Source organism: Telopea speciosissima, chromosome 7 (assembly GCF_018873765.1).
Source record: "Telopea speciosissima isolate NSW1024214 ecotype Mountain lineage chromosome 7, Tspe_v1, whole genome shotgun sequence".
Lineage (NCBI taxonomy): Eukaryota > Viridiplantae > Streptophyta > Magnoliopsida > Proteales > Proteaceae > Telopea > Telopea speciosissima.
Window position 1 is genome coordinate 54,380,475 of NC_057922.1, and position 17,693 is coordinate 54,398,167.

The following is a 17,693-nucleotide window of genomic DNA, read 5'->3' on the forward strand; positions in this document are numbered from 1 at the left end:
CACCTCAAATAGCAACCAAACGGTTTAAATAAATCGAGTTTACGTTTCTACGAAAAGACTTCCCGTAGAATTAGTGAACCAAACAACCCCTTTCGGCATTTCATCGAACACCTAATGGGCATCCAAAATCAATAACAGCAATGCACAGACGAATGCAAAACCTTTTTTTCAGCATTTCATCAAACAACTCATGGGTAAAATTTGCCGACGCGGTTGATTAGCAAAATCTGCATGAGAATTTAACCTCTCTCTGTTCAGGACTCCCAATTGTTCGGCTCCAGAGAGATTCAAAACTCACCAATTCAATTAAGCATTTGATATTCATATTTGGATACTCTCCCCTCTTCCCTCCTGCATCCACTCTACTCCACCAGAAGTTCTTAATTTCATATTCAGAATTACTCCTCTCTCTTTTTCAACTTCAATCAACTCCATTATTATATACATATAAGAACAAGATCTGGGTATTTGATTCCTGCATTTAGTTTTTACTTCCACCACATTGGGTCTGAAGTTCTTAAACCCTTTTTTTCTCCCTTTTCATCGTCAATCAAGGGCTTCAGATTACATTTGTTTGCTTCTTTCGAAGAGGTACCTTTTAAGCCTTCATAATTAATTTCTTTCCGTAGATGCAGTTGGTTGCGTCACTCTCACAACTCCCTCCATGAGTTCAAATTGTTTCCACCTTCTAACTTTTTACTGTTACTCTCCATAACGTATCCATCTTTAGAACCATCCCATCCCATCTTTGGTTGATCTTGGAAAACGATGAAGAAATCAATCCTTTTCGTTTCATTGATTCTTCGGTTGATACGCCTAGTTTCCTGTGGCATTTTTGTGTTGGACCATTGGGAGAATGCTTAGACTCTACTCGTCTCTTCTCATGTTGCGAATGTTGTGCTACTAATGCAAAATCGACCTCGAACCAGGGAGAAACCAGTGAGACATTGATTGCAGCCAGGATCAACACGATAAGGAGCAAATTAAATGACAAACTCTTTTTTTTTATTGCTGTTTTTCTATTACACATGAATGAAGAACAGAAAGGATAAAGAAAAAGAATAAAGGGATATAGAAGGGGTGATAGGATCAGCTCTCTCAGCCAGGCTCTCACCAGCCCATCGTCCTCTCACCTACGGTCTCTCACAGTTGCCGCATCTCATAGCTTCAACCATAACTCTTTTCTCTTCAATTTCTGTCCTCTTCTGCTCACCACATACGCCTATTTATAATAAACCAGTTACAAAACAACCCAATCCCAACCTAATTAAGAAACTAAATAATCCTAGAAAATAGAAACCAAACTTGATTGCAATTAAATACCCTACAAATCAGCAAATCAGTAACTAATAAATCAGGAAAATCTTCACATAGGAGGCAGGCCGATAGCTAGTATTACTCCCAAATAAGACTGATCGATTGGGCCAGAAATTGAACCAAACTAGGCTGGTTCGATGGATTTAATTAAACCCAGAATATGGGATTAAAAAAAAAACCATAACCAATTGGAGCTCCTCCATCCCAAGTCGTTTCTGCATCAGCTGTTCACAGATTTACATTTTATCGTCGCTGCAGATTCGCCTGAGATCCCACCAAGCCACCGACTCCAGCCCCTGAAAGTGGAGGAACCCACTCCACGTGCTTTTAGAACAAGGCATTTTCATTGTCTCAGAACGTGGAATGGGTCATACGGTGGGTTCCAAAATTGGACGCATTCCAAGATCCAAGTACCAAAAATGGATACCAAACACTAATTTTATTACCTCAGAATGCTTGCTAAGCTTGGAATGCATACCAAACACAGCCTTAGTTATTTGATTTAAGAATGCCACCAATTTTTATTTTTTTTTCTTGTGTGTGAAAATGTCACATTTTGATAGAAGGTCTGGTTATCATGTCTCAGTTGGGTTTTTGCTATTAGCTCCATCTTCCACTACCTTGGTTTATGAGTAAAACGTCACTATTCTTTTTCCTGTTTTCCTGTGGACTGCATATGGGGATGTAAAGTTTACTATTTACCATATTATATCTATAGTCCATTCAATCCCATAAAGCTGCATTGTTTTATTGGAGCAAGCAAAGGATTTTGAAAGTATTTTGGAATGATCGTTTTGGTTGGAATGTCTGGTTACACTTCCTAAAAAGGTTTAGGATGAAGTGGTCTTTCCCTGATACTTGCTGACCTTGATCAAAGGGTGGAATGAAAGCTTTCTGTATCATATGAAACATGTTTTAATTTTTTTGGAGCAGGCACGTTGTTATGGGTGGAGGAAACTGGTCTTCTTACCTCTTTGAGAATGAATGCTCCCCGCTCCCCCTCCCCCAAATAAGAAAGATTTAAAAAAAAAAAAAAAAAAAAGACAGGTGGGGTGGTTAGTCAGATCATCTTCTTATTGCTGGTCCTCCAATTTCTTAATCTGTTTTTGGTTTGGGTTTCCTCTTTTTCTTTTTTATTCTCAGTGAATACCTAAATTTAGGGGGAGGACTTCTTGCTGGTTTTGCAGGACCCAAGGAAAAAGGAAAAAGAAATACCAAATAACAACTAAAGACTCATTGGTAGATTTGAAATCCAATCAGCCCTAATCCTACTAGAGAAATTACTATAAAAAGGCCCTGATGCAGGACAATCATGGGGTAACCCTAAGTACCAAGTTGATGTATGAAATCCATCCACTTGGAGTTGATCTATGAAATCCATCCATCATATTCTAAAGAAAATAGAGGATAGGATGGGTTCAGGTATATGTTTTAATGAGTCCTACTTCATGTAGGATACTTGGAAATTGTACCTCTAGAGTTGAGATTTCAATAGAAGCAAGTAAAGGGAGGTGCAGTTAGGCTAGTGTCGATTATTATTGCTTCTGGACAGGTGCAGCAGGTTGATGGGTTATATAAGCAGTTATCTGGGGATTTGGCTTCTATAGTTTCAATCAGTTGGCTGAAATTGGTTAAAGCTTGAAGGCTGAGGAGCTATAGATTTGAGAGATTCAGTTGGTAGGGTCATTTTTCCGTTTTAGTATCAACCCTACCTTTTAATGAAGGAAAATCTTTTGCATGTCTCTTTAAACTTGATTCAAGCTGGAGTTTGGGTACCAACTCATTTATTTAAGGGGTTGTCCTTCTTGTTGTATTTGTTGTTTCTTTCATTTGCCCCAGCTGCACCCCATCCTAATAGAGAGGAGTTCTAGTGGTTGGGCCCTGTTCAACAAGAGAACAGACTAAAACACTTGGTGTTCATGGATTTATCATTTTAGGTTTGTAAACTGAATTAATCTTATATAATATGCTTTGCCTTCATTGTTGTCTTTAAGAGTTTAGACAAAGTTCACTCTCTGGTGGCTGTTATTTGACTTTTGGATTTCTTTCTGATGCTTTTTTCAGGACACCATTCCTCAACTTTATCTTCCATGTGTTTGTTAGCAGCATATTCTTGTAAAAAGAAAGCGTTGTTTTAGTCTTCTTGGGATTGAGAAAGCATTACAGTTTTCTAGATCTATATTCATCCTGAGTTTTAGTAGGCTCTATCTCTTTTTTTATATTAATGAGTCTTGAAATTTTAACTTTATATGTTTGCTTTTGTTGGAAAATACTATCTTGTTGATTCTGGATATACACATACGCCTGGGTATATGGCACCTTTCAGGAATATTCGATATCATCAAGTCCAAATATCACCATACTAAATAATATGACTGAAAGAGTCAGTTTCAGTATACTCTGTTAGTAGGGGTGGTAGATCGACACATTTGTACCCACCTGCATTAAATATAAAAAAAAAAATGGCACAAAGAATGTAGCTAACAACATGAAGCACATAGGAGATTAAATGTCATTTCAATTTATGAACAGATTCTGTTTGAAAAAGCATTCCCAAAAAAAAGTGATGATAAACTTCCATCATAAAAAGCCTACTGCACACTACTTTTAGGTTTGGCTTCACAAATTCTATTCCTGCAGTCCCTCTATGTAGAGAAAAATCTACAGTTAGTTTATAAGTGGGTCAGCCTTCCTGTCTCTCACCACCACATAATGCCAAGCCAATTCAGCATAATGATATATATATATATGTATACATATACCAGAAGTAGACCAAATACGGATTCGAAAGCTAACCTGGAGATTCTCCAAGAGATTCTAGCAATGTCTCTCTTAAGACGTGCTATTTCTACTTTCTTTTCTTTTATATTTGAAGCCACAAATGGAATTATGCTTTCATGACAAATATAAATTTGATCACATAATATAGTTAATTCAGCTTCAGATGAGGTGATCAAATTTCTTATAATACCTATTTCTTCTCTAAGCTGATCAATACAATACATTAGCAGATGAACCATATAAATGAATAGTAAAATATTTTTAGATGAACAGTGACATGAATAATGCCAACCAGCTTGAATCCTAACTATGGAAAAAAATTATTCTATCAAACCAATAAACTCCATATATATTAGAATTCACACTTACATATGAATTGTACAATAAGAATCCGACTGAGAAGAAAGACAAAAGCAAACAGAGGGAAGAAATTCCACAAGTTGGAGAAGACACTCGTAGTCCGAAAACACCGTTTAAATTACAGAAGAAACATTGTCACTCATACAGGAATAAGAAAATACACTCAGACACTTGCACACTTACACATCAAGTAGATCGTTCTGAGTCTGAAGATGTTGAGACATTAGAACAAGAACTCCAAGGAGCACAAGTTAATAAAGTTATGTATGGACGCAAAACTATTCCAGTAGCTCCAACCAATATATAATATATATATATATATATTTCAGTATTTTCACCAAGCAGTTCTGATAAGTGCAGCTTCTTCACTCTAATGTGTAGTCTAACAAGAAAAATAAGCATATTTCCAAAAGCCCTTTCAACAGTCTAATTAAATGGAAAATAATGAATGCAGAAAGCAAGGCTCACTGCTTAACTCTTATTCAAGTAACTTAAATCTGATTCACATGGAAAGACCTCAAGTAATTACAACTAACAGGTAAATTATATGTGTGCCCCTTTCATATCACCCAAGTGCATTAGTATTTAGAGCTAACAAAGGAAAGGCAATTCATGTCTTCACCCTACTTTTCCTTTAGTTTGAATGCAAACAACTTGAAACTTTGATTGATTGCATTACGACTTTAGACGGTTGCAAGAATGGAATAATCATTCATGGGAATTTTTTAGATGAAACTATAATTGATAAGAGCAAGAGTGTAAACACACAAACTAACGAAGCAGGAACAACTGTAAACATGATATAGTAGCTAGCTTGAAGTGTAATTCTGCTCTACCAAATTACCTCTGTTTCTTCCTCTCTTTTTTTATTCAGCTCCATCTTTGACATCAAGTGAAATGAGACTCCCAATGCTTACTATTTGCCAGTTGCCACGACGTGTAAGATTACTAGCCCTTCCATTATGGGGATCATAAAGCACCAGCATGCCTAAACGCTTCTCCACCCCTGGACTTGTCTCGAGTAGAACTTCACCCTTCTTTGAATAGCATATAGGCCTGATGTACTCATCAAAATACCCTAACACCGTTCGTTGTTCGATCGAGAACTGTTTCTCCCAAGAGTCCCTCACGCCATAATCTTTCATCACCCACAGCTCGACATGGACCCTGGAGAAGTTACAGAGCATGCAAAGTTGTCCTCCTAGAACCCCGACGGCCATGTTAAACTTATTGTCCACAAAATGGGGCAGTGGCACCTCTCGATACACATCATCTTTAACGTCAATGGAAACAATCACATTGGGGGCAGTGTTAGGTCCCATGACTCCCGTCTTGCGCTTTGCAACCCAATGAAAGGCAGAATTAGTAAAAATCCCAAGTCTGTGTTCGATGCTAAGGAAGGGAATGCCCTCTACTCTTCTCCATGAGTTGGTGCTGAGAGAGTAGACCTTCACCTCTGAGACAATGTACTTACTGTCATCAAAGAGACCACTCTCAGGATAGAACTGTGAAACCCTTATCACCTTGTAATCGTCGGTGGTAGGGTCGTAACCGAACCCATAAGCAGTGAAATGGGCAAAGCAGGAATTGTTGGGAAACTCTATAGGCGTAAAGGGCAGCTTCTTATGCGTTCTTGTAGATGGATTCCAAAGGAATGTGTCGTACACTTCTTTTCGGTAATCAGAGGCTACGCCGTCGTCGTCGAACATACATAGTAAGCCGTTACAGGAAGCCAATATAAGGAATCCTATTGGAAACTCGAACGGGCAATTCAGTTCTACCGCCGCATCAAGTACTTCCGCCGCTTCTTGTTTGCAAACATTTAAGTCCACATACAAGAATTTTGGGTCTCCCGTTAAAATGAGGATGAGGTTGGTATTGGTTGCAAGGGATCGACTGAGGTGCATTTTGACAAAATCAGTATCAGTTATTAGAGCACACCACGGTTTGCATACGCACCTAAACCTTAAAAGAGGCTTGACCGGAAGCCTTGAAAGTATAGCCATGATGAGGTCCTCAGGGAGATTCTTGGTTAGCATTGCCTCTTCTTCTTCTCTTATCTTCTCTTCATTCAAGTCATTGTCCGCCATGGCTCTACTGGCTAGGGACTAGGGCTTCCTTCGAAGAGAATTAATAAATAATGAGAATCCACAAGCAGCACAGCACTCCTCCACAGTCCGCACAGAGGAAGTGAGGAACTCAGGGCGGAAGACGATAGGTGCCTTTTGCTGTTAATTGAACCTTGGCCTTCTGTTTATTGATCTTTTCTTGTCTGTGGATCTCCTTCGTCCTTGAGGTCCGTTTCGTTGCAAGAGAAATGGGAAAGGGAGTGAAGAGGGATTTTCTTTTGGGGCTGATGTTCTCTGGACGCAGCGCAGCCTGCGCCCAGTCACATGAGTTTGCCATTCAGGGGGTAGGGTGGTTATTTCGCCCACCCCATGTGGGCAGAGAAAACATTTGACCTTTTTTTTCTTCTCTTTAACAAGTTATTAGATTGGTTCTAAAATTGATGTAGTAAATTTTTTTTGGGTTGATGTTCTCTGTGCCGTAGTGTAAGTTGCGCCCAGACACATGGGCATGCCACTCAAGGGTAGGGACGCAGGGTGGTCATTGTGCCCACCCTCATGTGTCTGGGTGGAGCGTGTACCTCCAACACAGAGAACATTCTCCTTTTTTGTTTGTTTAAATTTGTAATTCAACCCACTTTACCAACTTGCATTTTTTAAGGCTTTTTCTTAATAATAATTTATTTAAAAAAAAAAAAAAAGCATACATTAAAATTTTGAAATTCAAAAGAAGACATTTATCGCAATACATAAAATTTCAATTTTAGTTAATCATGGTGAGATCAAACTTTTTGTTATATATCACTGAATTTTGATGAATTTAAAATAATATTTGAAAACACATCATAGCTACCTCGTTGCAACCCACACACAAATGTGTATAGGCAATTAGATAGCTTTTGAATTCTAACAATTTGGAGATCAATTGGGGGATATTATTGGACATTCATAAATAGGTGGGTAGACATTTATAGTCATTAATGACCATAGTAGCAAAACCAAACTGTAAATTCGGGCCTTATAATTCAAAATGCAAACATTCAACGGACCTCTTCTGCATTTCTCGAACTTTGTGTGGAAGAGAAAAATAAAACGATTTCCAATGTCCAATGACAAGTTGGATAAAGGAAATGCTATCTACAGTCGGTTGGATTTTTCCTCAATCAAACGAAGTGTATATTTTACTTACAAAAAAAAAACACAGAAATGGCCACAAACAAGACCAGCCTCAATGGCATGTCTATATCAAATTGCAATGTCAAATTCTTAATTTTTTTTTTTTTGAAGTTTTCTAGTTATGATGCGAGCACTACATACAAGGGCAAGGATAGGGTCACCACCATTCCTAGGTAAACATAGTTCTTCCAAAACAATAAGACCCTAGGCCATTCTCTGAAAACTATGGTTTATGTCTTCCTTCAAGCTATTTAATCTAGCCATGACTTTGGAAGAAACACTTCCCATTTTCAATCAAGTAATGGTTCTAGGAAGAACTTCCTACACCAATAAGAGAAACACATATAAGAACACTCCCTAAGTACCTCTGTCCGTGTAGGGGCGGGGGGGGGGGGAAACAAAGGTTTCTCTCAATCTTTCCCTTACTCTTCTTGAGTTCAAAAATCAGCATCAATTAAGCCTATGAACATTGATGATGAATTACAGAAAAAGAAGCTACTATAAGGCGAAAAACAACAAAAAATAAAAATCAATTCATCTCAGCATTCAATTAAACTCCAAAAAGCAACAACCACAGAGTCCTATGTTTAATGGATCATTTTGCACAACCCTATCAACATATATAGAGTTCCAATCTAAAAATATATCATGCCCTGATTTATCTAGATAAATCCTAGTCAAAGGGGTCAAAGGGACGAGTGAGGTTATCACTCGTTGATAAATAAAAATAATAATGAATAAAAACAACCAAAAAGCAAGCGCAAGAAGAGAGAAGTAAGCCAATATGAGAACCTCATGAACATCAATAACTGATACTCTTGATGCAATTTACAATTATTTCCTTCAATCTGCAGTAGTCACCCCTTCAAGCTTGTTTTGAACAACATTAAATAATCCCATTTTGTGGAAATAGATTCAAATAATACAGTACTGAATGATGAGAGAACAAAGGGGCGAGTGGGGTTATACTCTTATACATATATTTGGCCATATTATTTCTGTTTTCGCCCCTCGACCATCTGTGCCTTTACTTGTAAGTAACTTTAGTGGAGGGCCAGTTTGAAGGATCTGGTTACCATGAAACTAGCTTCACCTCAGAGAGAGAGAGAGAGAGAGAAATATGGAAAGGGGTTTTAAAATTTGAAGGTTTATTTATGGGGAACCCAATTTATTAATTTGATAAGAAAATCTTGATCAACAAATTAGCAATACCCAGAGGAAACATAGTAAAATCAGTTCAATTTCTAGAAATTTCTACCACAAAATAAATTTGGAGGTCAACTCAAAAGTAACACCTTTCTCACAAAACTACAACATAGCTACCAATTAATCACTCTATTTAGTGATGGCGTCAACATAATTGATAAATTGGAAAATTAAATTTTACAATTTAAGTAAATAAAGGACAACAATTACGTAGAACAAGATGAAAGACATAAGGAAGCCAGACTTATGTATTTTTTATTTACCCTGATTGACCTTGAATATATGTATATAAATGTACTTTACCCTTCTTGTTTATTTAAATATCATTTCTCTATTATTATTCATTTCTTTCTATTTTCATAAATTCATGGTACCCTTACCATCAACTTTTTATAATAAATAAAAAATTCTTTTTCATGGAAACTCTAGATTTCTCCTCCCATTCCACGTCAATCTCTCTCCTAGAGATCATCTCTTTCTTAGTCTTCTCTACGTTAATTACAGTAAGAAATCAGCCAAATTTACGGTAAAAAGAAAAACAATCCCTTTGAGAGGATAAATTTCTTCCCATTTCTATCTCCTCCCTAAAGCCTCTTTCCTTGATTTCCTTTGCATTACTCCTCCTCCTCCTCCTCCGTTTTCTTCTTCTTCTCTCTCCACATCGCACAAATAACCTCCCCTTACACGTATCTCTCTCTATGTTTCCAAACTTAGGTTGTCACCCCAATTCAAACACCATCTCTCCCCCAAAACTGTCATTCTCATTTCACTCCACTTCCCCATTCCTTCTGTATCCCAAACTCTCTCCCTCTTCTCCCCTCCTCTCCATACATCTCTCTCTATATACATATATATGAATTGGTTAGTGATTGAATTCCAGACTTCCTTCTCCTTTCAAGGCTCCTATTTGAAAGAGAATCCAGTACGTAGGCTCTTGTCCAACATCTTGCCCAGACTGCACATGCAGCATCAGACACAGTGAGGCGTGAAAGACCTCCTCACCTCTGCCCGAGCACCTTGCTCGAACAGGGGTGAGGAGCTCTTTTCACGCCTCGATCACCAAGTCTGGCACTGCACATGCAGCCCGGGCAGCGTGATGGACAGAATCCTTTTTGCCACACGTACATTCAATAATTGAAAATTGACGCATGTTGGCATTCCAATTTTCCTTCTCCTATCAGGCCTATCTGAAAGAGAATCCCGTACCTACTTGGAAATCATCTATAAATACCTTCATAAAAATTCCAAAGCATAAAACAAATGTCCACTTGTGCATTTGAACTTTTTATGTTTCCCTGATCTCTATTGTTTTCAATCATGGCAAATACTCTCTGTATGGTTCATTTTTGCACAATTAATTGGTAGGACTATTGGAGCCATAGAACAGATCGTAGGATCTCGTTGGATTTAGATGGTGGGTTCATTATATATCGTAACTGGGAACTGTTTTGCTTCTCAATCTAGATCTCCATAATCTCCCTCTCCATCCAATCCTCTTTCAGATTTTTTGAATCTATTTCGTGATACAAGTCAGAGATTGTTGGAATTTTTCAAAATATTGATATGGACTTTTAGTCCCACATCGGCTATGAAAGGAAAGCTCATTGGGTTTATATGTGTTAGTAGTAAGTAGTTATTATAATCACATCTAATGCTAGAAGAGATTGTACGGTGCACTTGCGAGAGAGGACGGTACCCGTCCGAGCGCGTACGCGTGCGCGTGCGTGAGGCGCAATGTGGCGCTTTGATGGCGCACTATGAGAGCCAATGGGTGTGATCCATCCGAACAGGCCTTGTGGGCCTATAAATGGGCCACGAATTCTCTCAGTCCAGAGAATCAAAAAAAATCTCTGATAGCTTCACAGTGTTACTGTCCCTGCAACCAGTAACAGTCCGCCTGATTTATCGATTTCGTTCGACTCAGGCCTTCTTTCTGTCCTCTCCTTTTTGTTCAGATTTCTAACAGAGATTAAGGGGGGGGGGAAAGAGGAAGCAAAGTGGATAGATCTCTCTTTCTCTCTCTTCCTTTCTCTGTCTCTTTTCTCTTGCTATAATTTTTTTTTTTCAGATTATGTCCAACCTCATGTAGCAACTTTAAATACTTAATTTATACTTCTGAAATCTGTATTGTGTATAGAGAAATCCAAAATAGAGAGAGTAGAGCTAGCACAAGAGGTGAGAAGAGTCCAAAACCAAAAAAAGCTCAAAAGCTTTAGTAATAGAATACCAAATACCAAAATCCAACATGCTTTCAAGATTTTCTTATTAATACATATGAAAATTTTTTAGTAATCGCAAAGATATGTGGACTTTTCATTTTGTGGTTGTAATTTGGTGGTTTTTATTATTAAATAATTATCCTAATTAATTATATACTAAACCGTAATTCTAATTTTATGGACCTTTACAATTAATTATCTATCATTAAAAAGAAACCATTAACAAGTCTCAAAATATGAATGAATGGAAGTTTAGCTCCTAAAACACTCTCTCTACATGCACAAGAAGATGATGGTGATTAAAGTCTACTACAGTGACAGTATTATAGATGAGCTCCTGTGGAAAAATAGATCCACAATTTAATGATAAAAATATTTCCACCTCTCATTCTTGTTACTTAATACTTATTTAATATGGGAAAAAAAATGAAAAAGTCATCTTATTCAATTCAAAACCCCTAGGAGAAATTTGGATCCCTCCCACTTCACACTGCAAAATGCGTCAATTAAATTTTTTTTAATTATTGTTTAACTATAATCTTAATTTATTAGTCGCTCGAATCAATATAATACACGATTGATAATATCAACATAAGTAATTTTTTTGGGTAAAAATATCAGTATAAGTAAGTTAATAGATATATTATGCAAATGAATATTTTTATTTAATTTAAATAAAAATATTTGAGTGTAGAAGAAATCAATTTAAAAATGGAATAACATCTCAATGAGGCATAAGTTTGTGTATCATAAGTGTTTCTTCATAGGAACACCCATGAATTCTATCAATTACGGTTTTATTTTGTCACATTCCAAGAATTGATACAAAATTTTGGATTGATCTTGTAAGGATTTTGTTTTCTTAGAGTTCTCCATTGATATGACATTCTTATTTTAATGAAAATATAATTACTTTTGAAAAGGAGAACAATAACTAAAGTTGAATCGCTGACAGGAACAAAATAAAAGAATTAGGGAATAAATCAGACACTTATTTTTAGGATATAGGATAGAGGGACTTGAACCTTCACGATTTATTTACATAATTTAAATGCATTTAGTGATTTCGTTATCTTCCATTTAACAAATGCCTACATGTGCATTTGCATGTGCGAGTTTAGTAGAGAGAGATCGAATGCCTACATGTGCATTTGCACGTACAGATGTCTATCTGTCACACCCCTATCCCCACATTAAGGCAACGTGACGAGAATACCCCTGTATTCCACCCCAAACCATAGGATCTATATTTTGTTGTGTCATGTACACTACCCGGCATTCTCATTTAAGGAATACGAACATAATCAGAGTCATAGCGGAATTAAATAATAATAATCCAAATATTATAAGAGTTCTAGATGATAAGATATTTATATGAATAGCCACTTGATTCCAATCCATCAAGTTATCATCACGTATATCAAGTACTAAATATCGGAAGTAAAGAAGGTAATGAAATACCAAGAGTTATCGGTTACATTCATCCAGTATAAGGTTCAAATGAAAATAAAGTAATATCCGAATCATGGGCCTCTAGCTCAGCCTATTGTGCCTCGTGAGCACAATCATCACAAATATAGTCAGGTCCCTGCTCCATCTCTAGCTGGACACCCCAAGCCTCGTACTCATTGCCATGATGATACGCTGGATTAACCTCAGTTGGATCCACCACACCTACATCCATATCTAAAAACATAGATTCCCGCAAGATGAGCTTCCACAAGCCTAGTGAGCGATTAAACCATACACAATCATACAATATTAAATATACCATTGATGCATGCTAAAGTATGCTTATTGCATATGATGCATGGATGTTTTTGTTCATTTTCTCTCTAATAACGAGATTCTAAATCGGGTCAAGTACTATAATAACCCAGATAGCATCGTCGGCAATAGTGCCAATAACCGGTTGACATTCCGACCATGTCAAATCCAAGCTACAATGAGAGCCTGCGAGACCGGACCCCCTCACCGGGTTGTCCGCAAACCCTCGATACAAACCCCGTCCTGGTGTCTAGCCCGATATACGGTCGACACCTGAACTTCACGGTGGGCTACCTCGAAATACGGTCGGGACCCATGGGTTTGCCCGACACCTAAACCCCTGCTGGTAAGGGTCTTAGTACTGGGTAATTATAACCTAACCAGCAAGCAACTATTGTAATGCAATTATATATAGATAATCATTCACGGGTGTAACTTAGAGGTCGAGTCCAGAGTGCCTTACACGGAGGCCCGACTATCCTCTCACCCTCTAGCTTACATCCAAGCAAGTAGCAATACGGTGAGTGTGATACCGATGTAACGGTTGACCGGTCACCACCCGAATTCAATCAATCATTTCCATATCACATATAGAATAACATTTGTAACACTCTCCTCACCACACTCTCATGGTAAACTCATGCCCAACACTAAATCACGGTACTTGGATTCCATTACAAGTACATGCTACATTCCATATCCATGTATTTAGCATCATTCAATCATGGTTGTATCACATAATACTACGCATCAGTCCATGATAGTAAGAGAAATGAGGGATAACACAGCATGCATAATATACACACGACATCAACGATGCACAGCTTAGTTTGATGCCTAATGAGAAACACGCCATAAAATAGTCAAAGTGCTCAATCCACTCACAAAGTCAAAGTATAGGTATCCTTAGCTCCCGCACAGTGCATGCTCCTCCCGTACGTGTACGCTAGCCTAACATGTCAATATATAGGCGTATCATAGGTGAGAAGAGGTCTAGTTGAAGTTCTGAAGTTGGAACTTCAAAACAGTGTTGAAATAGCCTTGGCGGACGATGTCCTGTATCCTAGGCAGCTCATGACATCAGTCGCCTGCTGCATCGTCCATCAGAGTCTGAGAATGCAGGAAATGGCCTGGTTCTTCTCCAATTCAAGGCCAATGGCCAAGGGGGCTTCAAGGTCTATGTAGGGGGTACCAATGGCCTCTAGTGAAGCCATTAATTCATTGGGTTTAACCCAATTAGGGTCCAATAGGCTAGGGTTTGATTCCTAAACCCTAAATCTTCAAGATTGAAAGTCTACAATGGGGTTTCATAGCATCTAAGCAAAAGGGACTGAGAATGGTCTGTCCTAGGATTTCAATTGATGCTCTAGGCATCCAATTAAACAAATAGATCATTTACAAGGAAAAGCCCTAAGTTTTGGTATGAGATTGGATGAATTCCAATCCATTCCAAGTAGGAACAAGCTTAGAAATCACATAGGCTTGAGAGCTTACCAAAGGATTAGCTAGGACAGCCAAGGGAAGGTCTTCTATGGTTGAGATGGAGCTTCAATCAACTATTCCCATGAGCTCCAAGGGCCAAGATTGAAGATAACCAGCGTGGAGAGTGAGGTGAGCTCAAGTAGGTCTTCAATGGAGGTGGAACCTCCCTTTCTCTCTCTTCCTTCTTCCTTCTTCCTTCTTCCTCCTTCTCCTTCCCTTCCTTGCTCTCCATGTTTTCCCTCCTCAAGGTTGTGAGATGAGAGAAATGAAGAGAAGCCGGTCTCTTACCTTGTTTAGCTAAGGATCTTAAGTCATGTTTGGTTGGAGCGCTTCCCTAAGGTCCAAAATGGGTTTGAGTCACGGTGGAACCCAAATAGGTCATAGGTTCATGGGCTTAGGGTTTAGTTGAGTCATTTGGATTCCAAATAGCCTAAAACAAGCAAGGGCTGAGCCCTAAGTTGAGGTATGGTCAAACCATGGTATGATTAGCCACACAGAGAACATTTCTGTACTAGGCAGCTCATGGCATCATCCGCCAGGCCTAAAATGGGTCTTTTGAATGGCTGAAAGGGCTGGGGCTTCTTCGAGGGGTCAATACAAGTAAGGAGATAGCAGTGGGTATTCATGGCATACAATTCACACGTATGGGGTGCATCAAAGATGCGAAATGATTAGGTAGTCTAATTAGTCATGCGATTTACGGAATACTTGTAATGATGCTCACCTAATCGAAGTCCTCCTTCAGGACACCAAACAACTTCCTTGTTTCAATGCACACCTCGTAGAGGCACCATGTGCCCATGCGATCGGGTCTCGGGTTCTCTCTTCGGCCGGCTCTCCCATTCTCGGGTTGATAATCTTGTAGGTTGGTTTAATAGCTGCTTTAAATAATTCCTCATCAAATAATTTACCCTTATGAGTTTGGAGGATAGTTCTCGAACTTACGATCGACAAATCTTCCCCACTCTCGGTTAATGAATCTCTCCTCGGCCGGCTCTCCCATTCTCGGGTTGATAATCTTGTAGGTTGGTTTAATAGCTGCTTTAAATAATTCACCCACGAATAGGGCTTCCGTATCTACATTACAATACAAATTCACATGTTTAAATTAGTATAGGTTTGGTTATGGATGTAACACTATCCTTTTTTCTCTTTCTCTCTCTCTCCCCATTGAGCTTACTAAAAATGGTTAAACAATTGAAAGGTTGGTGTTTCGACGGAGGAAGTGTTGCACATGATAGTCGAGAAAAGGATCATGCAAATCGACATTCAAGGGTAAACAACAATCTCTCTGTTCTTTTTCTCCATCTTATCTTAGCTTTTTTTTTCGTTTTTTTTCATTTTCACTTGGACCGTTGGGTGTTCCAAATTTTCAAATGGAACTAATTCAACGGAATTCCTCACCAAATAATTTACCCTTATGGGTTTTAGTACAGGTTCCTCTAGTTATTTAATTGTTTATTGAGATTGGAAAGGTTCGGTTGTGTTTGGTATGAGTGCGTATTCCCATTCTGAAAACGTAGAATGCATTTTTATCTGAGAATGCAAACAATGTTCAGATACATGTTTAGTTTAAATGCATTATTTATTTAAGAATGTCTAGGGGGCGTTTGGTTCACTAATTCTGTAGGTGCCTGTATTGATTTTGAACATAATTACATAGAGAAACTTTCTACAGATTCATTCTCCCGCCAGATTAATTGTTTGGTTACCCTATTTCTGTGACCTGAATATTCTTGAAAAACTATTAGGTTACAGGTCAGTTGGTTCATCTTGGATCCGACCAAAAAAACTGCTTGGTTGATCAAGTTCCTACCATGAATTACATTAATTCCAGCTCAACATATGCAAAAAAAATAATTTTTATAGACTTATTCCCTCCTCCCAGACTTCTTCTATTGGTCTCTGTGCTATTGCAGGGGTCACACAGTCTGGCAGCAAAACCCTTTCCAATTTGTAAATAAATATTAGATTATTAATATTAAGTATTTAATTTTTTTTGTTTATGCATAAATAGCACTTAGATATTATTAAGCTACGGCAATGAAATCTATATTTCCCAGGTGACGTCGACCCGGTTTGAAATTCTTTACTGGGAAGAAAAAAGTGAATGACCGAATGAGAAATTTATGAATTTGCAAGCCAGGCAAGGCCATGATGAAAATTGAAAAGAAACCCCACCCCCACCCCAAAAAAAAAAAAAATTCTGATCAATGGGGAAAAAAGGGAAGGGAATAAGAAGGTCCTCGGCTGCATAATTCAGCAATTCGATACTTACTAATGAACTCTCAGACAAACAGAAACAAGAGCTGCAAAAGCTCCACTTCAAAAAGAACCTATTCAGTAGGGAATAATATATAAGCCCAGTCCAGATATATCTTTAATTTTCAACAAATGAAACAGACATCTAATCAACCAATATCGGAGATCAACCTCCATTTAGTAAACGAACCACCAGATCCACTGGGGATATGTTTCCAAGTACAAGACTTATAACCTAAACATGAGCAAGAAATAGTAGGGGATCTAAGAAAGCAAACGAGGTGGTAGAGTGTCATCTTAATGTGGTGAAAATCATCAATATTGTGAATATGAAGCATAACCACCAGCAGATCAATTGATGATCAACCGTAAGTGAACAATAGATAGACAGCAGTTTAATACCAATAGCAGATCAAGAACATCAATAGCAACTCCATGATAGCATTTAGTAAATGAAGGACAGCTGCAATAAGTCAACGAACCATGTTCTATTCCAAATGTCTATTCCTATTGAAGTAACTGATTTCTATAAAGGTTATCTATAAGGCTGCTATAATGTCCAAATCAAAATAAAAGTAATCATGTTCGAAACCATTTAACCCAATACCATATAAACGCTGAAAAACATATAGATAAAGTAAAAGTATTGATGTTCGAAACCATTTAACCCAAACCATAAGCATGCTATAGTTCATCCTTGCCCACAAAAAACCATATAATCCAAATAACCAAAATCCACAAAAAGCTGAAAAGTTCATGACTCCATTCATCAGTCTTCATTGATGTCCTCGCTATCTAACATATACAATTCCAGTACCTTCGGCTTGTCTTCTTCAATTGCTTTCAAGAAGGGATTGACTAAGTTCTTCCTTTCCATTAAAAACTGTTTCGCACACCCTGACCATATTGATGTGGAGTTAGTCTCTATTGGAGGCTTGGAAAAGTTGTAACAATACTACTACAACATCATTAGCAAATGATTCTACAAACATATGTAATCAACAAAAACTTCATCATTAACATTTAGACATGGCAAGAAGTATCTTATTCCCAATTC

The 17,693-nt window shown here is 37.9% G+C and overlaps 1 protein-coding gene and 1 long non-coding RNA gene across 2 annotated transcripts; both read right to left on the minus strand.

Annotated features, from left to right (window-relative positions):
• Positions 1-252: 252 nt before the first annotated feature.
• On the minus strand, positions 253-1,569 carry LOC122667162. The gene is made up of 3 exons (XR_006333764.1): positions 1,558-1,569; positions 1,179-1,186; positions 253-532 (listed from the first exon to the last, which is right to left on the minus strand). It is a non-coding gene; the product is annotated as an uncharacterized LOC122667162 (long non-coding RNA).
• A 3,755-nt stretch (positions 1,570-5,324) lies between these two features.
• Positions 5,325-6,517, minus strand: LOC122668695 (F-box protein CPR1-like). Its single transcript, XM_043865229.1, has one exon. It carries the CDS (start codon positions 6,495-6,497, stop codon positions 5,325-5,327), a length of 1,173 nt encoding a protein of 390 aa, XP_043721164.1. The 5' UTR covers positions 6,498-6,517.
• Positions 6,518-17,693: the final 11,176 nt, after the last annotated feature.

What these genes read in the sequence shown, in the direction of transcription:
- LOC122668695 (XM_043865229.1), bottom strand. Translation starts at nt 6,497, where the DNA reads ATGCTAACCAAGAATCTCCCTGAGGACCTCATCATGGCTATACTTTCA.